Source organism: Ylistrum balloti, unplaced genomic scaffold (assembly GCF_031769215.1).
Source record: "Ylistrum balloti isolate Yb309-2 unplaced genomic scaffold, AGI_CSIRO_Ybal_v1 Utg369570, whole genome shotgun sequence".
NCBI classification, from domain to species: Eukaryota; Metazoa; Mollusca; class Bivalvia; order Pectinida; family Pectinidae; genus Ylistrum; species Ylistrum balloti.
This window is the reverse complement of record NW_026781866.1, coordinates 245,740-269,987: the sequence shown is the minus strand read 5'-3', so window position 1 is coordinate 269,987 and position 24,248 is coordinate 245,740. Positions and strand designations below refer to the sequence as shown.

The window sequence follows — 24,248 nt, the reverse complement described above, 5'->3', positions numbered from 1 at the left end:
CATGAGCCAGGATGGTATTTCGATCGTTCCAAATGACGAAATTCGGTAAATATTATTATTTGTGTTTTGTTAAAGAGCGAATATTCGAATACCGAATAGTGGAATGGTGTTCGGTTTGTTTTGAAACAAGATTTTGTATTTTGGATCAAGTACAAATGAAAAAACAGGATTTGAAGGATTTGACTTTAGCTGAATGGTATATTGCAAAGCCAATTTATTTCGACGGCTATATAACGATGGTTCATCAGCCTCTACATAGAGGTTTTACTGTTGGTGCGGTCTTAAAAGCTCCGAGAGCTAGTCTGAGACCTTGGTGATGAACAGTCTCTTATAACTTGAGATATGAAGGTCTAGCAGATCCATAAACCTACTTTTAAAAGTCCACCGAGGACATACAAGGAAACCTTTCAGTTTAGAGAAAAAACATCTCAAAACAACTACAACGCCACCACTAAATATATATGATATACATTACATTGTAACTTCAAGAAATAAAGACTGGTCTAATTCAATAAAATGTCGCCATTTTGACTTGAACTTAGATGTAACCGGTCATTCTTTCTCCATTCAGGTAAGGGTTTAACCGATTTCTGCAGTCTCTGAAACAACAACAATTATGTAAAGTGGTAAGTGAAACAGAAAATATTAATTTACATATATTGTGGACATATATGGACCGAACCAAATGTCCTTATTACTGTATAATGCATATGTACCGGTGGTTTAAGAGTGTTTATTTTTGTAAAAAAATAGATTTCGAATATCGCAAAGCATCCTCAAAGACACGTATGTCATATTCTGGGTCTATATGCATTGGCCGTTCAAAATTTGGAAATATGAACTCAACAAGATTTGTGGATCTGACGAGACAATGTCTTATATAATCAGAACAATGGGAAATTTCGACGTATGTAATATACTATTCTTAACATATATAACTGATGCAAAACGTATTTCTAAATTACCCCTATATATAGATATAATAAATTTATCCACATCTTTTCTTTGTATCTTGGTACCTTCTATCATATAAAACGCACTAGTTATTTGCTCCAATTATCATGAGTTACGTCAACTGACGAATAAACTCGTAACACAAGATTTCAAATAAAGAAGATTGATGAAAATTATGGGGAGGTTTTAAAGTCGTCATAGTGTTCTCATTCAGAAATATTTCTTTTTCTTTATGCGATATTTAGCTTGACTTAAGTGATGCTCGTTTGATGCTGGTTCCGTTGTATATGTTGTTCTCATTTGAGAACGTGATATTTCTTACTTGAATTGATCAATGCTTACAAAGAGGATGTCGTCGATGAAACACTGGTATTTTCTGGTATTGTTTAATCAAATAAGAGCTTGGACTATGATTATTGTGGCATGTTGGTTATCTTTTATTATGAAAACAGGCACAACTCAGGGCCAAGTAACAAAATCAAATTTTAGATGTCAAAAGCCATATTCCAGCTATTTTGTTTTGTTTTGTTATTCTTAAACTGAAGGAAATGTAATTCGCCCAGAAATTTCAGGGTAGTCTTTTCCATTTTATCTAGAAAAAATATTTACCTTTCAAAATTCTCGATGGTAATCTAATATTTTAGAGAGTCTCAAAATAAAACAAAAACGACCTTCACATGAAAAATCACGAAAGATCTGTATATTAGTATAATTCTTTTCGTCGTTAAAAAACCTACTCGCAAAACAGTAATATATATACATGTAATAATGACGAGTGAATTGAACAATAGGACTACCAAAATGTTCCTAGCTAAATAAAAACATTTTGGATAAAATCAGTTACCTGTTTCAGGTTTCCTTCATGTTGAAGAGGAATAAATATGATATTCCCAACTAATGGTAGCAATGGCACAAGGGCGATAACCCATCCTACACCAATAGACCAGGAGGGATATGTCTTGCCACCATACGTAACAGGACGATGTTTGACAAGGCTCATTATCCATATAATCTAAATGTATAATATAGACAAAGCATCCAATTAGTCTATTAATGGAAAGCCCAAGAATAAAAAACCGTTAACAAAAGAGAATTGGAATTAACTTGATTCTTTTCAGTGATGCATTTTTTATTTACTGACTGTAATTAAATAGAAAGATGGATTGTGATGACGGAATCTCTCTTACATGCTTAGTTTGACCTAAAATTTTGTGGATGTTTTTTGTACGAGATCTATTTGATATCAGATCATCACAACATCCGGATAGACGGGGATGCAGGACACCAATATATAAAAAAACGAACAGAAAATATCTGTTGCAATGAAGGCAACATTCACTTTTTATCTCTTTAATTGCTGCCCCACGAGAAACAAGAAATTAGGTCTCTGAAGTTAAGCCTCAAAGAATATTCTTATGACATTCTTAACGGCCCTTCAACAAAAGGTCATTAGGGACATTAACCGGTAAAACAAACAATGACATAACATCAAACAAACTAAAAGGTAAAATACAATTGCTTAAAAGTTGAAATAATGATATTAAACAAAAGATTATAAGTCATAGTCTATAATACAGACAAACATATTTCAGATAACACAGAATTTTATTAAAGTCAACAGTTTCAAAAAGAGTCTTTAGTACTAATATTAATATTACGATAAAAAATCACGATTAGACAGAAGGTCAATGCAGTTCAATAAAAAAAATGTTTGGTGGTGAAAGGTTTATCACATCCTATGCACCAATGCTTATCTTCGCCTTTGAACATACATGAAAGCGTAAGGTATGTATGGCCCATCCGAAGACGGGCAAGGACAACTTCGTCTCGGTGGTGGTCTGGTCTAAAATAATTGCAGACGAATTTGTGTAAAACGAACATCCTAAAGCATTTGCAAGATCAAATTTCGATGTTGCTAATTTCCATTTGTTTTGAGATGTCCCATTGTTTTGAATGATGTTTTACCGCTGAATAGTTTAATCATATCCCATACCTTTCCCTAGAAGGGCGATACAGCCGTATGATGTTTAAAGCACTGTTTGACTGTTTCTGAATTTGAAGAAAAAAGTTTCTCTTTTGTACAATCTAATACAGTTACAAACATTATTTAAAAGGCCCATTAAGATTCAGCTGCTTTTGCAATACGACTTCCAGTTTGTAGCTCGTATCTCACCGAACAGGGCGAACTACAGTCTGAAGAAATCTCATTCAACATATCTCATTTCGGTTAGGTTATACAGAACAAGTGAACACATTTTACTATACATACCAGAATGCAGATTGGTGTAACAAATTTCCAGAAAACTTGCCATAACTTCGGTATATGATATCCGATCATTACAGCTATATCCTCATGTAATCTCTGGGATCCTATTCAATAGCCAAATAAAATTCCAGAAATGAATATCATTACTTGAAACATTATATTTTTATTCATCAGAACGTTCAAGCAAATGTCACATATACTGTTATAATTCTGAATATTAATAGCTCAGTAAGAGGTAAATAATTACATAATCACTTATTCAAACTTTAAAAGCAATTATCAGTTTTCTAAATATCTAGAATGATGAAACTAGAAAATCACGTGATTTGTTATGACATCCCACAGGACAAACTGGCTACAGATACAGCCTGACCCACCACGAGTCAGACAGCTGAATGAAAACATAGCATAGCCAGGGGTTTAACCATCAAAAGTTATGCAGGACATTTCCGTTCAAGTCAATATATAATGTTTTTTATATTTTTTGGTAGATGTTGGTATACATGCAGGTACTGACATTTAAAGAGATATTCGGAACTCTCTCTTTGACCTTATACAAACGGCCACCATAAGATCATATCAAAGAACGTTGCATTTTACACAGCGTCTTCAGCTGCAATAAAATTTTGACTGTCTATTTTGAATTCTTACCATATATCCAGGAGAGGACAGACGACTCAAGAAAGACTATAAGTAGCAATGCCACGCTAGCAATGTACCAGTCCACCAGCTGCAACACGTACATTCCGCCCTGCAAACAAATCGACGGTGCTTACTTGTCAATTGATATTTTTTCATCATGATTGGTTATATTTTAACAGACAAGGGTACCGCGAAATGGAACAATATAAAAACATATACATGTACTGTATTGAAGAATGACAATAGCCAATTCACGTCATCATAATCGAATTGATTAAATTTGAATATTGATTTGAAATTTGGAAGAGCAAGCAAAAGGCAGCAATCCTCCCAAAAATTGTCAAGAGGAAAATTATACTATCGGCTCTGATAATATGTTAAAATCTGAGGGAGATCTTGCGTTAACCAAATAAACATGATGATTATGCCCTGAGGCACCCCCCTAAAGCCAACCTCTTTATATATCAAGAACAATTCATCGAATAAGATATGATAAATAAGTATAAAAAAATTCGTATTCCAAGACAAACCTGATGTATAAAAGGTATGCCAAACACAAACGTCAACAGGCAAACAACAGCAGACGTCAATGAAACTCTGGAGCGGAAAAGTTCCGGCTTAAGGTCGGCTAGTGATCCTGTCAGCACTTGAACCATGACTACCTATCTACAGAAAGATTTCTCTGATGACTGTTTTCACGTTTACCTCTATGTCAAAAGATGATTTTTTCGCATTGTATGACCATTAAGACCAAATCCCTCGATTCTACAATGACGCTTCATTCAGATTTTACTTCGGGGCTTTTTGTATGGCATGCGCCAATGAAATAAAATTTCGAGGGAAAAAATAAAATAGTTACTCATTTAAAGTATAAACATTTCTGGATTATAAATAGAAACATACCCGACTATCCATTCCAACTAGGAGCAAAGTGAGAAAGAAAAGAACCGACCATATTTGAGGCAAGGGAAGTGTTGAAAGTGCTTCAGGAAAAACCATAAATGCAATACCAGGACCTGCAAAACATACGAAATATTCCGTACATTGTAAAAACTTATAATTAATTTAGACGATTTTATCTTCTTTAAATGAAATATCTTGCAAAACAAATATTCCATTGGGATATTGGTGCTCGTCATTGAATGATTGTTATTGGATTTACTTAAAGACTCCTCTCGAAATCAGTCCTTCCCAAGAAATAGCGATGACAAACTTCATCTGTCAAAATCCAAGAACGACTCCTGTCGACCGATTTGTTTTCTTGGCTTTACCCAAAATTTGCATGGGCACCACTAGGTCCTCAGGGGTACTTACGTAAGAAGTTTGACACGCATTGTTTTTATACCGACGCACGATCGACCACGGACGTCGGGTGTAAAGAAAGAAACTGCAAATAATTCACCTAAATTTCGAATATGAATATTGTGAACGATTACTTAGTGGTGTATTGAGTAAGGCAAATGCTGTTCTCCAAATTGAATTAATTGCAGGTCACAAATTGCCTTAATCTATATGTCCATAGGTTTGTCTTATAAAAAACTAACTATGTTAATATATATTGTAATGCTTGGAACATTAGCTCATTAACTGATTTAGTAGGCGGTACATGTCCCACTCAGTAGCGGTTAGACTTAGCCGTGTGTGCTAGGGCGTGACGAGAGAACATGTGTACAGGTGATTGGTAGGGACTCTCTCAAGCTGGGACCCGAGAACTAGACGGACGTATACGTACACAGGTACTCCAGCTTATGTTGTTTGTTTTGTAATAAGTGATACTGTAAGGAGTTGTGTGCATCGGAAGCCTATGCTTTAATTGTTCATAATTAGTATTACATGTATTAAATACCTCAATTGACGCTACCACGTCTTATATTATTTTTTTTACACTACACTCGGCATTACATTGGTGGCAGCGGTATTTTGACTTATATCAATCTATATCGGTACGCTCGTTGTATTTTCTTATATATCACGCTGTGTAATGGATGATGCAAACGTAACACAGCGGAAAAAAAAAACTACACTCGTACCCAGATAATGACCGATAGTTTAAATCTACAGAGGGGCAACGTGTGGGACCTACACTGGCCCAGGAACGACGTACCGTTTTGAACATGTCGTTATCAGAATCAATGACTGGTGTCCAAAGCCGTATAAGCGAGGAGATCCGTAAACTCCGGGAAGAGCTAGCCACGGAAACACAAAGGGCGCACGAGGATTTACGCCGGCACAATCCGGATATGCACAGCTGGATAACAGATCAACTTACGGATCAGGGCGGAAGTGGAATGGTTGAGGAAGGTGAGGACGTCAATCACGAATCCGCCGACGATTGTATTAACGGATTTTACACTACGGAAATATTTTTAGATGTGTTCTCGTATTAACGAATGGAGCAATTTACAGAAGGCGGAATATTTGTGCGTCAGTCTCCGAGGACAAGCGCAACAGACAATTGGAATCTTGTCTGCAGAGGAGATGCAAAACTATGAGAAAGTCGTCGCAGCACTGAACAGGAGATTTCATCCGCAGAAAAGGAGTGAGTTATACAGAGCTCAGCTCAAGGCGAGAAGACAGACAGAGGGAAAATCGGTAATGGAGCTGAGTCAGTCCATAAAGAGATTGGCATTAGAGGCTTATCCGGGAATAGATCACAACATTCGCGACGTCCTAGCAAGAGATCATTTCATTGACGCGCTAACGGATCCTAGCATTCGCCTTTACGTTTTGCAAGCTGATTGCAAGAGTCTAGACGATGTCACTCAAAGAGCAATACAATTTGATTCTATCAAAAAGGCAGAAACCCAGCGAAGTTCTTCAAAGACTGATAGAGTAATTCGACCTGCAGATTTGGATGTTGAGTCGAGAACCGGGCCGCAAGGAGGTCACGTAGATCCGCGTTTAGAGGAAGAAGTTTAAGAGCTTCGGACTCAATTCCAGGAACTAAAGACGTTGTTAAGGGAGCGACTTGAGGACAAGCCTAAGTTTGCCGGGAGGAGATGCTTTGATTGTAATAAAAGAGGGCATATCAGCAGAGATTGTAAGGAAGAACGAAGGGAACGTAAACAGAAGAAAGAATCGGAAAACTTCTAGGTGTGATCGGGAAGGGTCAACCAATCGCACCTTATTTAGGACCCAATTTGTGTGAAGGGTATTACGACGGATGTTTATTCCATGTACGGTTCACGGTATGGGAGTGGATTTCTTAGTGGACACGGGAGCTAGTGTGTATATCTTGTCTAAAAGATTTACGAGCGGATCCGTCATAAGATTCCCAATCCGGGGAGTGTTACGTGGAATACGAAGGGAGTCATGGGGCATAAACTTAGAACGGAAGGAATCGTCAATCTAGAAATCACCATGGGCGGAAACAGCTATACACATCCATTCTTAGTTGCTAAGATCAATTACGACGGATTGCTGGGCTTTAATTTCCTCAAATCCCATAGATGCACTGTTGATGTTCATTCTTCCGTTTTGCGTCTACTACCTGAATCCAATAGGTGTAGGGAGGATCCCAATTACCCGGAGACAAGGATAGATATGGAAACCCGAAAGGTCAAAGTCAGGGTCATTGAAGACCTTCTGGTTCAACCAGGTCACGAGATGATACTACCTGTTCAGCCTGAGGAGCCGTCGAGGCAATCAATGATTGTTGAACCGATAAACAATTTCGTCCAGAAACATAATCTTATGGTTTGTAAGGTTATCATTGACGGAACGTCGGAACGAAGTCCGCTGAGAGTTATGAATCTTGGCTCCGAGTCCAAACTGATTCGGAAAGGGACTGTTGGGGCCGAAGCAGAACCTATCGTAGATGTTTGGAACGCCGAGACCGCGAAGCTGAAACGCGAACCGGATTTGGTAGCATCGGTAGCTAGTACTTCGGCTGGTATTCCGATATCCCCGCACTTAGAACCAATGATAAAAGGTTGCAGAAATAAGCTGTCCGCAGACCAGTTAACAGAGGTTAAGAAATTCTTGAGTGAGTACGACGACGTGTTCTCGAAATCTAACACAGATATAGGTAAGACCGGGGTTGTCAAACATCGTATTGAAACTGGTAACCAGAATCCGATAAAGCTAAATGCCGCTACTATTAAAGACGCATACCCATTGCCAAGAATTGATCAAATTCTGGATAGCCTCTCCGCAGCTAAATGGTTTTCAACTCTCGACCTTACAAGCGGATATTGGCAGGTGCAGATGGAGGAAGCAGATAAAAATAAAACCACTTTTGTAACCAGAAAGGGCCTTTTTCATTTTAACGTGATGCCGTTCGGTTTGTCCAATAGCGGTAGCACCTTTGAGAGACTAATGGAAAGAGTACTCGCAGGTTTACACTGGGAAATATGCCTAGTGTATTTGGATGATGTTATCATTTTCGGTAAAACATTTTAGGACCACATCCACCGGCTCCGGCAGGTATTCAATTGACTCCGAGGAGCAAATCTTAAATTGAAACCGAAAAAATGCAACCTGCTGTCGAATTCCGTCAATTATTTAGGTCACGTGGTGTCCGAAGCCGGCGTTAGCACTGATCTCGACAAGACAAAAGCGATATCGGAATGGCCTACGCCAACAACGGTCAAAGAACTGCGCAGTTTCCTCGGGTTCTGTTCGTACTATCGGCGGTTTGTCAAGGGGTTTTCGACTATGGCCCGACCACTGTTCGAACTGACAGAGAAAAATCGATCGTTCATATGGAGGGATGAACACGATGAGGCCTTTTTGACATTGAAACAAAAACTGACAGATTCAGAGGTTCTTGGTTATCCAGATCCGGAGCGCACATTTATTTTGGATACCGACGCGAGTAATACCGGAATTGGAGCCGTTCTGTCACAAGTCCAGATTCAAGATGGCGCTCCCGTCGAACGCCCTTTAGCGTACGCCAGTAGAACACTCACTAAAACTGAAAGATATTGCGTGACGAGAAGAGAGATGCTTGTGGTGGTTTTTTTCATAAAGCATTTTCGCCATTATTTCTATGGACGAAAGTTCAAGCTTCGCGTTGACCATGCCGCTCTTAGATGGCTGCTCTCGACTCGTGAACCTGAGGGCCAAATAGCCCGTTGGATTGAGACTTTGGACACATATCAGTTTTCAATAGAACATAGACCTGGAAAGAGGCACGCTAATGCAGATGCGTTGTCAGGACGTCCATGCAAGCAGTGCGGGCTGGAGAAAAGCAACTACAACGAAGTTTTGGGGAGCGATATGACGTCAGAGCCAGATTGTAGAGCAGTGTTGAATAACATCATAGAAGGCGATATCAGGAAAGCTCAATCAGAAGATCATGAGCTAAGTTTTCTCCTGGAACACAAAACAAACGATAGGAAACCATCATCTGAAGATTTCCCAGCGGCGTCCACGTACCTGAAAAGCTATATTGCCCAGTGGGAGCAACTGCGCGTGATAGACGGGGTACTTTGCAGGAGATGGGAGAATGAATCCGGTTCCGATTATTAAGATCTTTATTTGGTCCCTAGTACACTCTTGCGAACAGTTCTCCAGGAACTGCATGACGCGAAAACCGCGGGACATCTGGGTTACAAGAAGACCGTCCGTAAAGTGAGGGATCGATTCTTCTGGAGAGGCCTCGCCTCCTACGTCGCAAAGTAGATTGCATCATGCCCTGTTTGCACTTCCAAGAAAAAACCCTATTCCCAAGAGGAAAGCCCCTATGCATATCTACCTGAGCGAAGGACCGATGGAAAGAGTCGCAGCAGATATTCTGGGCCCATTGCCGTTTACAGCAACAGGAAGTCGATACATACTGGTAGTCACGGATTGTTTCACGAAGTGGGTTGAAGCGTTCCCCATCCAAAATCAGGAAGGAAATACAGTAGCCAGTGTTTTGGTGGAGAAGTTCTTTTGTCGTTTTGGTTTGCCGCTCGAGTTTCATTCTGACCAGGAAAGAAACTTCGACTAATGTCATGAAGGAGGTTTGCGGTGTTTTGGGTATCGCAAAGACGAGGACGACGCCTTTTCACCCCGAGTCAGATGGTCTCGAGGAGAGGTTTAATAGGACTCTGGTGCAGATGCTGAGTGCGTATATTGAGAACCACAATCAAGATGCTTGGGATGAATACTTACCCTATGTGTTGATGGCGTACAGGTCAAGCGTTCAGGAAAGTTATGGTTTTACACCAATTTTCTCACCTAGGGAAGGGAAATTTACCTGTCTGTCGACGTAATGTTTCCGCCTCCCTCTAAGGCTCAGACAACGACCGAATTTGCTAGGAGAATCCAATCAAGGTTCAACGAAGCGTTCGAGTTTGCAAGGGAGTTTCTTCGTAGATCATCTTCCATCCAGAAGAGACACCATGATCAAAACACAATAAATAAACCATTCCAACCCGGGGATCGTGTTTATCTTTTCACTCCGAATAAGAAAAAAGGCATATGCCCAAAGTTTCAGAAGTTTTGGAAACCCCATGTTGTCTTGAATCGTTTGTCTGAAGTCACTTATCGCGTGAGGGCAGATCCAGGTCCTGGAAAGCCCAAAGTCGTCCATTTCAATCGGCTTAAGCCTTTCCCTCCCGAAGCCTGTCAGCACACATCCAGCCGAAATTCAGATCGTCTCCCTGATCGGAATGGGGTCCTGGTGACCGACGCGAACAATCATGACCATGTCGATGTCAATGATAGTGTTAACGTTTCGGCGAAAACATTTGAATCTCTGTTGGATGCGGGCAGGAAAGGCCGTCCTCGTCAAAGACCGGCACATCTTGCTTGCAGGATGGGTAGGTCTCGATCAAGGTCCCCTGTGAAGCTAGTGAAGAGGAGGAGTTTGGATAGGGTAAGGTGCAGAGAATGTGGTGAAGGGTTCTCTACGATGTCCAACCTCAAACGGCACGAGCGGACCAAAGACCAGAAAGAGGGGTCTAGGAACAAGACAAGAGCTTTTCTCGTTCCGACGATCTCCTGCGGCATATCGGCAGGGAGCACGGGAAAAGTTCCTCGCCGCCCAAGGATAAATCTTCGGCGGAAAGCGAACGGTAACGAGATATGGTTCCTGCCCCGGATAGGCTGTCTGTTCGTCCAGGGTCTAAGGAGCGAATTGGTCGCGACGAAAAGATGGAAAGCCGGTGAATCCCCAGATACCATATACACTCGCGGGCCCTATCATCCCTATTGATGTGTCTAAGTTCCGAATATCCTTGACGAGGGAACACGCAACGTATAGGAGAGATGGAAGGACGATCAAATCAAAGACAGTGGATACCTGGCAGTTTAATCCAGAAATTAAATTATAAGAACGTTTCAACTTCCTTCATTTCTTGTTAAATGTTAAGTTATTTTTTAAGAGAAAATTCGGGACGAATTCTTTTAAGAGGGGGGAATAGTGCAATGCTTTAAACATTAGCTCATTAACTGATTTAGTAGGCGGTACATGTCCCACTCAGTGGCGGTTAGACTTAGCCGTGTGTGCTAGGGCGTGACGAGAGAACACGTGTACAGGTGATTGGTAGGGACTCTCTCCCTCTCTAGCTGGGACCCGAGAACTAGACGGACGTACACGTACACAGGTACTCCAGCTTATGTTGTTTTTGTAAGAAGTGATACTGTGATGAGTTGTGTGCAGCTGAAGCCTATGTTTTAATTGTTCATAATTAATATTACATGTATTAAATACCTCAATTGACGCTACCACGTCTTACATTATTTTTTTTACACTCGGCATTACAATATATATTAGAATAACTTAAAACAACACGTAGAAATACATGAAAAGGAAGATATCAATGAAACTATAATAACCTTCGTCACAACTCATAATATCAGGAAAAAAAGACATTTCAACTACAGGTATCAAATGCAGGAACTATTAAAACAGGATGAAACAATGAAAGAAGTTTTTGAAGAAACCAAATTTATCAACAGCAAAAGACTTAAAAAATCCAAGTTTTGTTCAAACTATAAACAGATCGGGTATTGTGTAACAAAATGTGGAGACCAACGGTGCGGTACTTGAGACACACCATTTCAGAGGAATAAAATTCTCAGCGAATGCGAATATATCATGCTCATCTAAAAACCTAATATACTGCAAGCCCCGGTTGCGACGAATATGATATCGGAGGAACTACAGGCACGCGTGCGAGTCCACAAACAGCACATCAAATCTCCAGAATACAGAAAAACTAAACTAAGTGATCATTTAGACATTTGCGGAAAGAAAACATTTAAAACTTTTCCTTTTTACAAACTTTATTCGGATAATCCCATTGAAAGAAGAGAAAAGGAAATTATTTTTATTAGAACTTTTAAACTAAACAGTATTGTTTACGAATCATATCAACTACGTTATGATCTCCCGTTCAATTATGACGTTACATAATCACTTTTCTTATTACGTCATTGACATTTTATCTAGGCAATTTATTAAGCATCATGAAGATTTATTAACACAGCAGTCTCTCACACACCTTTACATGTATTCTGAATTAGTGCGCTATTTCTTCGAATTTAGACATGATACGAAGCCTAATGGCAAACCTCAGGAGAGAGGTACAGAATCTAATGGCATTTGATTAAATTAAGTGTAAATATGGTGTAATAGGAATACATACCATCAGATACCACCTTTTGTATATCCAAATTAAAAGTTGACGACATATATCCAAGAGTAACGAAAATGACACACCCAGAGAAGAGGCTCGTGACAGCGTCAACAATGGGAACTATCATGGCGTCTCTGAATAAACAAGAAAATTATTAAAAGCATTATTAAAATATTTACAATATATAAAATATTAATGAGGCTTGATGCGAAAGCTTTGCCGTTATAGTTTATGTGGTGATTCGGCTCAGTCTGATTTGATCAAGCATTAGATCTGCGTATACATTTTATATAATATAATCTGCATTGACGTACTTATAAAAAAATTAGGAAATTTTAATAATGCAATTGTACGTTTTATACATTGGTCTGGTTTAGATTGTTAAACCGTCAATCAACAGCCAGGTTCATTTAACCACTCAACATCGGCAACGACCGTTACTGGAGACGAAAATATAACCGCGTTATCAATATATGCATTTTTACACATTGTGACGTCAGTGTTGGGAAAACTGTCATATCTTCATTATTTGTGGAGGCATTTATCTACTGATTATCTTTCATAAATTTGGAGAAAATGCTGAACAACTTTTGACGTAGTAAATTTTGATTTGCTAAATACTTCTTACGCTTTTTGCGAGTTGAAAATACAAGGCAACATTTTTCCGAACACCTTGGATTAATGACGCCGTGTGCATGGCGGACTTAAATATCTTCGGTTTGCATTCCTTATATATGTTCATATTTAATATCCAATATCTTATGCAAGTACATCGTGCACATATATTGATAACGCGGTTATATATTCGTCTCCAGTAACGGTCGTTGCCGAATGAAAGTCGGAAAATCCTGTAGACGTTCCAGTGAGATGACACATTTACAATATAAAGTATGTCATATTCAGACTTCACAGCAAATTCTCGAATGATTATACACCTCATTCTTCCTTTGATATGACGTCAGAAAAAACATGTAGCACTTGAGATAATGCAATATATGTACATGTAAACAAGCCTACTTAATGTGTGTTATTAACATTTTTTTTGTGTAAGGGGTTTCCGAAGTTTGTGTAACATCGACTAGTGGGACCACCTTTTATTCGCGAGCTCAGCGAGCGCTGTATGGTATTTTGTGTTGTAATTATAAACCAGCAAGGTTCAGCTGTCGATCATGCATTTTTTCATTAAACAAACAAACATCCGTCTTTGTAAAGATCAGAAGTAACAACATTCCAATCTATAAAAATGACTATTGATTTATTTAACAGGTTTCACAGGAGAGCCGATAAATTTGACAATCAGGTTATTATGCATATGACTCTACTCAGCTTACTTAATTAATATCGATTCATGTGTTACATGCTTGTTCATTATAAAGTCCAATCTTGTTGTAAAGAGAAGTCGCTAACGAATAAATTTGTGAACGAACTATTTTGACAAATTGTTATATATTTTACATACACTATGCAATGATAAAATACGACATACTTCATAAAGTATTAATTCTTATTACATCTTTATATGTAAATCTTAGTCAATTAACGTTATCTTAGTATGGCCTCAAATGAGATCCAAATTTATAACAAATTTACGTGGTATGAAAAAAGATCAAAGACATATAATTTCATAGTACTTTAACGTAAAGAAAGTACCCCTCAAGAGCATGATGGAAACAACGACAATGAACTGTCAAATTCTCAACCATTCCTGTCTAAGAACTAGATATGTCAAGCAAACTGGCATACACTAAACTTGCCATTTAGAAATACTAAATGCAATTGATGGTATCTATTTAGGTTAAATGTCAATAAGAACATTTCCAAAGACAAACTATCACGTTATTAGCTGTCTTGGTTTTGTTAGATATTTAATTAAAACGTGCTTTAACCCTGCATTTAGGCCAACAATTTTCCCAATGTCTCCCTGGATAATTCAGTTGAGCTTCAACGTTTTAGATTCTGTTCCTTGGCCGAGACACACCAGAGTCTATGCAAATGGTAGTTACTGCTTCCTACTATAAGCCTAACAAAAGTGTAACAATTGGTTCTCTCGTTATTAGTATAGTATTAACAGATGGAGAGGCCATCGGCTGTGTACTTCAGTATGGTAGCACTGTAAAGTCTGTTTCAATTCCGTACGATCACATCAATAAGCCTCCAACCACTATCACTTGGCTCACTCAGATAAGGAAGCCATTTTCTAGATGAGCATAGCAGCTGATTGGACGTTAAATATAGAACAATATATCTTAAATCTTGTTTTTATCTGAACGAAAAACACAAAAAAACCACAAAAACTGTCATTACAAAAAACCTGTTGGACTGGATTTCTTCCTAGATTGTCTTTATCTTCATTTTAATTTTCTATTTTATTTCATGGTTAAATACTGTGGTTTTTCTTGGGAACGTTTTCGTTCTTGTGCAGTTTGATCACCATTCAGTTATTCCTTATATTTATATTCTGACCCTTCTTTCAATATATTTAGGCTTTCTATGGATGCCTGTTCTAATATATTTCTGAATGTATTCCAGGAGGCATATTCCATATCAGAAGAAACAAATATGTGTTTATTTGTTACATTGTATAAACGATGTAAACACATAAAATTTGCAGATTTTTCATAAAAGTAATTTAGGTTGCCATCGTAACCAGGCCATTATTCACTGGTATTTGTGTAATGGTCTTTAGCTCAGTCTAGCTGTTAAACAAAACTTTTGTCACATTCTTAGAACTATGAAATCCGGGTTACAACCTTATTGTGATACTGTTGCTCAAGAAGTAAAATTAATTGGTGGATTTTAAAAACTCCAAAGAGCTTATGACCAATCTTCACCTTTTTCTAAATATATTTCTTCAAGAATATGCGATTTTCCAGCTCTGTAAACTACCATACCCAATGCTAGACTGAAAGAACGCCTTCAATCCCTTGACGTGTGGTTTCGTTTCCACAAAATGTTAATGGCGGTTTCATAGTATGGTGGTAAACTATACAAAAAATTGTATTTATACCGAGAGCAGAACATGCAATATTTCGAAATTAATACTATTATTTAATAGGACAAATATGCGTCTACCTGTATATATTATGATGAAACTTGTTGTGACTGGCCAGTATTATATGATCAGCAGTGCCAAAACCCAGCGAGAATATCACTTGTGCAGCAGCATCGAACCAAACCTGCCAAAAGTCGGATAAAGACGTTTTACACAAATAACACAATTTATATTTCATAAATGTAAACATTATTCCTCCATGAGATCAAAGATTCTTGCAAATACATTTACGTTCTCTATAATGGAAAGCGGATGTGGTTTATGTCGCCATAACAGTCAGATATTTAAAGGCGGTATCAAAATATGAATGTTCTACTACAGAATCATTTTATTGTGTCATCCCACATATCAACAACTGGCTATTGTGCAAAGCTGACGCATAGCACTAAATGTCACATCATATTACAGCATGTCCATATATAGGATTGAATCGAAATTCAAGTCGTCTTAAAATCATGAATTTACCGAAGGACGCAGCAACTCTTCCCATCTTGGAACAAAATAATACTTAAGACCAAGCCATGCTCCATTTAACATAAGACCACGCACCAACAGAACAGTCAAAAATATGTAAGGTACTGTAGCGGCCACATACATTATCTGAAAAATATATAACATAACCGATAACTGTTTTTTACCTTTCGCTTTTAATCAGTAGACCAACATCTGTTTTTTTTATGATTTGATCAACTACGCTTTCATTTGCGGTGTTAAACACGCATAATGACAAACATCATGAATACGTCTGAGCAGAAACTTCTGCCTTCAATTTAGTCAATACATAAATGAAATAACCGTGAAAATATGTTCGCTATGGGACAAACAGTAACAATGTCTACATCTTTAATTTTATGTTTAAAGTGCCGATTATATCACTAATCGTAATGCATTTACTTCCTTTGCATAATTCCTACTTACCTTCCCTGATAATTTAATTCCTTTGAAGACACAGAGGTAAAGCAGCAAGCATACTGAAAAGTTACAAAGAAGCAACTGCCAGCGAATTTGCCCCATTGTCTCTACACCATCACTTAACTCGAGTACATTGTACCTAAAAAAAAAACAGGTTTATCACGCTGTACGCATAATTAACACCAATGAACAACTCTATTGGACATTTTTGGACGCGTATGTATGCGAGGTTAAAGTGCGTGCTTTACAAATTACGATAAGTTTGAACGATAGTACGGAACTGATGCAGGGATAACAGTACTTCAAAATTGGAAAATATTGTCGGAAGGCATCTAGCAGGACACTATAACCGGATTCATTATACTAAGCAGTAGGTTAACCACAATATGTTGAGCTTCCTCTCAGAAGTAATACGAATGTTTTTCTCATAGATTGAGCATACAACCATGCCAGTCTAGTCAATGAATGACATTTACATAGTTGCAGCAGTAAAATATTCTTTAAGCAAGATACGAATCCGGTATGATGATCATAGTTGAAGGAGGATAGGATCAGTAAGCACAGGCGTTTGTGATGTCATATCACTGTTCATAACTTCTGAGAATTGTTTCAGATGCTAATTTGCAATTTTTGTGGGACTTCTAGCTTTCATAGTAATATCACATTGCATTGGTGACGTCATCAATAGCAATTGATGTCATATTGCTGTTGACAGTAAATATGATGTCATGACTAAGACCATACATTCGTAGTATCAATAGGTTTCTGTTCTTTACACTCACGGAAGCACAAAATATTCTATTCAGTTTCAATTGCAACTTTATTCAAGAGTATTTTTTTTTCAAATTACCTCCATTTATTCCCAATTTGAGAGCAGCAGAATTGGTAAAAATACACCATACGGGAAAATCTATATTACTCGATGGCTATTGGAGATACACAGTATTGCAATACATCGATTTGTTCGTCTTTTCAATTTATTGGCACTCAGAGGGATTAAAATGAAATTCAGATATATGCATATTGGGCTGTATAAGGGAGCAGCACAGTTGATATTATTGTTCACAATATCACCCATTATAAAGGTTATAATTAAATTTAAACAAAGTAGATCCTTGCTTAAATTGATCTTGTTATATTTAAGTGGACAATGTGAGGCTTCACACTTTCCACAATATATTTGCATGTTGGTAGAGTTTACTATTCGGGCAGTCTCGAATGTCTTCACACCAAAACCCAGTTACATAGGATGTGAAATTTTCATAGTGTTTAGACGTCGTCATGTTTTGAAGGTGAAAGTTTTATATTATGACAAAAATGTTATTGATTTCAAAACAGATGTTCAGAAACAAATTTCTTCTATAAAGTTGTAGTGTTAGGTTAAATATTAGCATTTTTTTTATTTTGCATGTTCATGATTTTTGAAGTTGGTAACCATGGCAATTATATGTCAGAAATCGGAGGAAATGTTAAGTTCTCTACTATTAATGTAATTGTAATGTAGTTTATAAATATATATATATATGTTTGTGTAGTCTATATCTTTCATAACCAATCCGTTATATCTGTATATCTCGTACATGGCCAATAATTTCAGAAAAAATGCAAATGAACTGTTTCCTGCATTTTTCCAAACAAAGAGAAGGTAAAAGGTATTTTTTGGGTATTTAAGGGAATATAAAAACAGTAAATGTATGCTTACGCCCAGAATTCTTCGGTGGCAGTTTTTCTGTCTCCCGACATCTCCGTTACTTTCGTCTCAAGCTTCCATTCTTCAGAGACGGACATGTTGTACAACAAATTACTCGTGTTTCTAGTCATTGCTTCCAATTCATATGTCCGAGTGTAGCAATTCCCGGTGTTCCATGTGTTGTTACATGTAGTCCAGGGTAAATGTATTGAAAAACTGTTGACAAGGTAGTACAAGGTCCAAGCGATGATAACGTTATAATAAAGGGAAATAACCGAATTGGTCACGATCATTGCGTATCCAATACCTGCTCAATTAAAAAATAGCCTTGCATCACATAGCCATCTTACAATTGTTTTCCTGTTACGCGGTTCAATGTCCCCGCAACAGCTGGGTTTTGGATAGGCATGCTAGTAAATGAAAGTATATTTCAGGTTTGATTATGATAGCTAAACGCAATACTTTAACAATGATCGGATACTAACAAGCTGGGTTATAGACTGAAATCATAAAGTGCCTGAAAAAAAAAACGCACTTGCATTCAACAAAATCTTGTAGTATTATTATGAATTTCGCAAGAAGCGGCAGATTTAATATTTAAGATTTGCACAAGGGAAAGGAGTGTGATATTATTTGTAGATATTAGGCGTCCAGGTGAAATAGTGGCTTCCGAACAGCCAATTTTGGAGATAAGCGAATATAAAACTGTGATAATATAGCGATTTCACAGGTGGAAACGTTTGGATTAGGACTGAAAATACTTCAACTCCATTGTTTATGTTACGGATTAGTGTTCTGTTCATATCCGCTACCACTTTTGTGCATAGCATATCCCGGAGTATACTTGTGACGGACGAGAGATGTGCCGACAACTGTGCATGTTGCACTACCAGCACACCCACACGGTCACAATGTATTGACAAAGGCATGCAGAACGTTACGAATGGTAAGTAGCTTTTCGGTCAGGAGACAGTACCCAATGCTTTCCTCGCATAGCGAACGTGAGACATTCGGAGGAAAGATCTTAAGAGAAGAGAGAATTTAGTCGCCTCTTACGTTCATGTGATACAGGCAGAGCACGTACAATTTTTACCCCCTACCTGCAAAGCTATAGTGTTTATTCAAGCAAGCGTCTGCCTAAGAATCATTTCAAAAGATGACAAGATCATCAGGTAATTATCTAGGACCTTGACATGTTTAATAGGATGGAAACAGACATGTATTTAGATCACTTAATGTTTAATCTGACAGGTACGGTCGGGGATGTAGGTTACACGTTATATATGTGACGGTTACAAACAGGAGTACTGTCACGGTTCTTTGTGCTACACAATGACGACCTTGTGTGCCTTAGATGTAGCTTGAATATTTAATGTGATGTGTAAAGTCAGGTATGTCCGCTTGGCCCTTTATTATATTTTATGTGACGAGTGTTGTCAGTGAGGTGTTATATTTACATATTATACATTTTGAATACTTGACTCAATTATTGACACGGTTAGTCATATTATTTTTAGGGATTAGGGATGTTGTTCCATAAAAAAATTGCAACTGGTGTCACAAAAGTATCGCTTTTGCATTTAAAACTAATGATTAAACAGTAAGTAACATTTTGGGTTCTAAAGAGTTTGTATCGGTCACTGGACCACACACGCAGCAAAAGCAAAAATAGGAACACGTGAGGCATAAACGAGATGTCAGGAAAGCAGGAAGTATAGATCATATATGCTCTAACTAGCGCTGTGATCGGTGCACCATATTCCTTTAATTTTCCAAGGACGGCGAATGCAATTATCCGATACCTACAGCCACCTTTGTTTCATTATAAGCAGTTACTTTTCTTACACATTGATAATGGCAAGTGAACCCGATTTTATTCAGTAGTGGATTAAGTACACTTTCGTTTTTACATGAACAAGTTATCATAGTCTAAACTTTTTAAAACATCTCCAGATCGTCATCAGAATTATGTCCCTCATTTTAGATACGTAATGGATGATTAATTCAAGTCCGTGTATTGTGGTTTATAATTCTATTAGTTATAAATATAAGTTCTAGGTATACACTATGGCCCTTTACCTTTGAAGAGCGGACAACACGCCCAAGCCGCAGCTGGTCCGCTACTGGAGTACTGGGGATAGGAAAATTGTAGAAGGAGCTGAGGAATTCCTATCATGGTTAGAAAGAGGAAATAGGGCACAAGGAAGGCACCTAAAAGGAAAACAATTACAATTATTTAAATGTTTAGAACAAAGCGATTAACACAATTGTTTCATTTATAAAACATCATTATATTCCAAATACACAATTTAAACAGGTACATTAGTGAAATGGATTAAAAATCTGGGATTTTGTTCCATTATTAAAGTGCACATATTCAAATAAATAGTTAAATTAGATAAGTATTTAGATAAAAATCCTATTTTTCAGTGATCAAGCACAGCAACTGATCTGAGTATATACCATGTATACAATGTAAAGATTTCCCAGAATGAACTGATATCTGTCGTTTATCGTCACACAAATCATTTATACAAATAACATTGTGAGAATCATGAATGTAGGCAGTACTTAACTTGTGAATTTGGATTTGCACTGTTTTCTTTCTGTGGTTTTGAATTTCCCGACCGACTAATTGTCTGATGTATGATGTCATTCATAAGATAATGCATTGTACAGATTGGTGAAACACTATTTTACGTATATAGTCTACGGACAATTAATTAAAATGTTTACATAGAAGGTGATCAATGTACTTTATGGATATACCTAGTGAAATTCTATGAAAGTCCTATATGAAATGAAGCTATCGCACATTGTTAAGGAAATTAATTAAAGTAAAAAGTTATTCGTTTGGTTTGATACAAGATCATAACATATTGCATCGTAAATTAAACTTCTCAAACATGTCATGGACATTGAAACTTATTTCTACTGATCTGTCTACTTAACTGTATCATGTATTGTATGTTATACATTAAAACTGTAAGAATATATCTAAATATTTGAAATATTCAAATTAAAACATTAATGAATGACAGAAATCTGAAATAAGATGTGTATTGTTGTTATAAACATTTGTATGAAATCATAGCACAAGTAATCAATTCAAAGATTTGAAAATTTAGATATGTCGGCTTTGAAGTAATGTAAAGTTGATATTTAATGTTTAAGCTAATGTTTCTGTTAGTAACTTAAACCTAGACCACTACAATATATAACCTAGGGGAACTGCTACAGGTAAAATTAATAATGGCCTGAATGAAGTGGTCATGGTTCTACACCTGAATAGCCCAATGTATACTGACCACAACAAATACGTAGGGGTTGTGGTTAGTCACCAAAACATCCTCATTAAATATAGGTTAATAAAGTTCCAACGCTAAGTATAGAAAAAAAGGTAAAACGGCGATGTGTTGTTTGTAATAGAAATGACATCGAACATGAAATACATTTTGTTTTGTTATGTCCAGCTTACTCATAGCTTGTTACCAAATATATTAAACCTTTATAATTAGGAAGTCCGTCCGTTTTCAAATTCACACAACTGTTAGCCTTGGAAATTAAAAAAGTGATCTAAATGTGTGATGTACATACACGTATGTCATTGGTTATTTTGACATGTTAGTACTTTCTTGGTTTTAGAATGCTCCAATCTTTTCTTGAAGGCAATGGGTAATAAGTCAGCCACTGTATTTGAGACAACTGTCAAGGGATATGTAAGGAATAAAGAGCATACAATATCATCCATAGGCTGACAATAAAAGAAAATTATACCAATGCACGTCTAATTATAATGAAACATAAGGTTTCACTTTACTGGGAATAGCAATATAAAAACATGCATGCCCAGCTATACATAACTAATTTCCCACATTTTAAATAATGTTTTTAAAACATTTCTGCGATAGATTAGTAAATAGAACAGCTGTCCCAACAAGTACGATGTCTCTACATCTGTACAGGGATAACCAGCTAATCTTCCGTGGACTGCAACACCTGGTTACCATTGAATATTCAATTCAATTCAAAATGCTGCATAGCATATAAGATTAAAAAGATAAATAGCAATATGATAACATGTATATCGACAAGAAGGCGAGTAACACAACCGCAGCAATTCTGATGCATACTGATACATTTATTTTGATCAAGACACTAATAAGTGATATAATTTCAAACATTTAGTAGCGATATTCTTTTACTAAAATTTCTTAAAGTTTTTACATTTTCATTTGCAAATAATTCATTCAACTTGTATACAGAGAGGCGCCGGCATGGCTTAATTAATACATATAAGCTTATATCTGAGTAGGCAGGGCATAGGTACACCTTGGTATCTACCAGTCGCGACACTTAAATTAGTAGTCAAAGACTGCAGTATAAATATATCAACAATGTGTTTATATAGCATACACTTTTTTACGAGTTTTCAAAACTGTTTCTCATCTCGTGGATGAAACATGTATCCGTTTAGTATATAAAGACAAAATATTTTTCGTTAGGGATATACTTAGACGACCACGCATCTTAACACCCTTAACTACTTAGCTCCTGTTTGACTATATATAAAACATATCTTGCAACTAGGTTTGTTTACACTCAGCTCTACAAGTTCATTATAACACGATTTAAAAATGCAATTATCAGTTTCCAACAATATAAGACAATATTTTATAATGGCAATCGGACGTCTAAATAGTAAAGGAAAGCTACCCAGCTCAGAGTAGATCATAGACGAATTCATCGACTTTCTAACTCCAAGCACATTTTTAAAAACAACAAAAATACCCCTCTAAGTGAGTTGCAGGACTAATTCCCTAAACTTTACACATACAATTATACAACTAACAAATGTTACAAATTGTGACAAATTAACTTCGCAGTTTAACATGTTTATTTCCCGTTTAGCAGGAAGCAAAGTTCCCTGCCTTGAGCAACAAAGATATTTAAATCATCAGTGAATTTGCCATTGTAGTTAAAAACTGAAGAAAGTAACATTGGGGACAAATAGTCCTATTGAAAAAACCGACATGGATGACGTACATTGCAGATAACTTACCATTTCATTTAACACAAGGTTTAACATTATCATATATAAATTTGATGACATCCAACAAACGACCCCTTACTTTCTATGATTTAAGCCATAGCTTTTTATGCGAGATGCTACCAAATACCTTTCGATGATCGACACACGTTGTTAAGATTTAGTTATTAAAGCATTTTCAACAAAACAACAATAATCGCTTATTCAAAAGAGAAGCTTGCTACATACCTAATAGCATTAATACCTCTATAATTGTAAACATGACTTTTATCACAAATTTATGTAAAGGTAATCCCATCGCCTGATCTTTGGAAAAATATCTTACCATAAGAATATTGTTAAAAATTTTAAATAATCAGGTGCTTACAGTTCCTATTCTGGTCACATCGGGGATTTCTCACAAACTTGTCTGAACGCTAATGTACTAGCAGTTTACGTGTAGATCCATTCCAGTCTAGATATAGCCTGTTGTGATTAGTTTACGCTCCGCTAGGTATTTTCATATAATTTCTATTATGTTTCGTGGTCAAACTTTGCGACTCAAATCAGTCAAGTCAGTATGCAACTCTAGGAATCCAGGAATATCTAATTATGTAACGTGTTATACTGAAATTGATATAATGTTGATTTCTTAAAGTTGTACTTGCCTCCACCATTCTTGTAACATATGTAGGGAAATCTCCAGATGTTTCCTAGCCCGACACTCACACCAATACAGGAAAACAAAAACTCCAGACCATTCTTCCATGTCTCTCTGTCCTTCATGATGGTAGCTACTTCTATCGATTTATTTTACAGATGTAGTTAAAAGAGAAACACCGATGTTACTTGTCCTCAAGCCCTATGATATTGATGATGCGGTAGGATTACTCTGCTCCTCACGCTTCTCTAGACAAATGTGACGATGTGACATATCTGTATTACTATTTCTACCCCTTTCCCCACGACCTTCCACTTCACGCGTTATTACTTTTGTATATTATTATGATATCTTTCGGTGGAAACCAACCGACGTAGGTTATATAGGGTAGCAATATTTGCTCATCACTTTTCTATGATAAGTTTTATCATACATGTTACTGAGATAAGAAGCAAAGACCATCATAGGATAC

The 24,248-nt window shown here is 37.0% G+C and overlaps 1 protein-coding gene across 1 annotated transcript; it reads right to left on the bottom strand.

The window, feature by feature from the left end:
• Positions 1–503: 503 nt before the first annotated feature.
• On the bottom strand, positions 504–23,901 carry LOC132565014 (sodium- and chloride-dependent GABA transporter 1-like). The gene is made up of 13 exons (XM_060229622.1): positions 23,784–23,901; positions 20,166–20,297; positions 18,099–18,393; positions 16,403–16,535; positions 15,950–16,084; positions 15,505–15,608; positions 12,442–12,566; positions 4,766–4,878; positions 4,393–4,524; positions 3,872–3,971; positions 3,224–3,324; positions 1,799–1,966; positions 504–599 (listed from the first exon to the last, which is right to left on the bottom strand). Exons 1-13 carry the CDS (start codon positions 23,899–23,901, stop codon positions 504–506), a joined length of 1,752 nt encoding a protein of 583 aa, XP_060085605.1.
• Between the last annotated feature and the right edge of the window lie 347 nt (positions 23,902–24,248).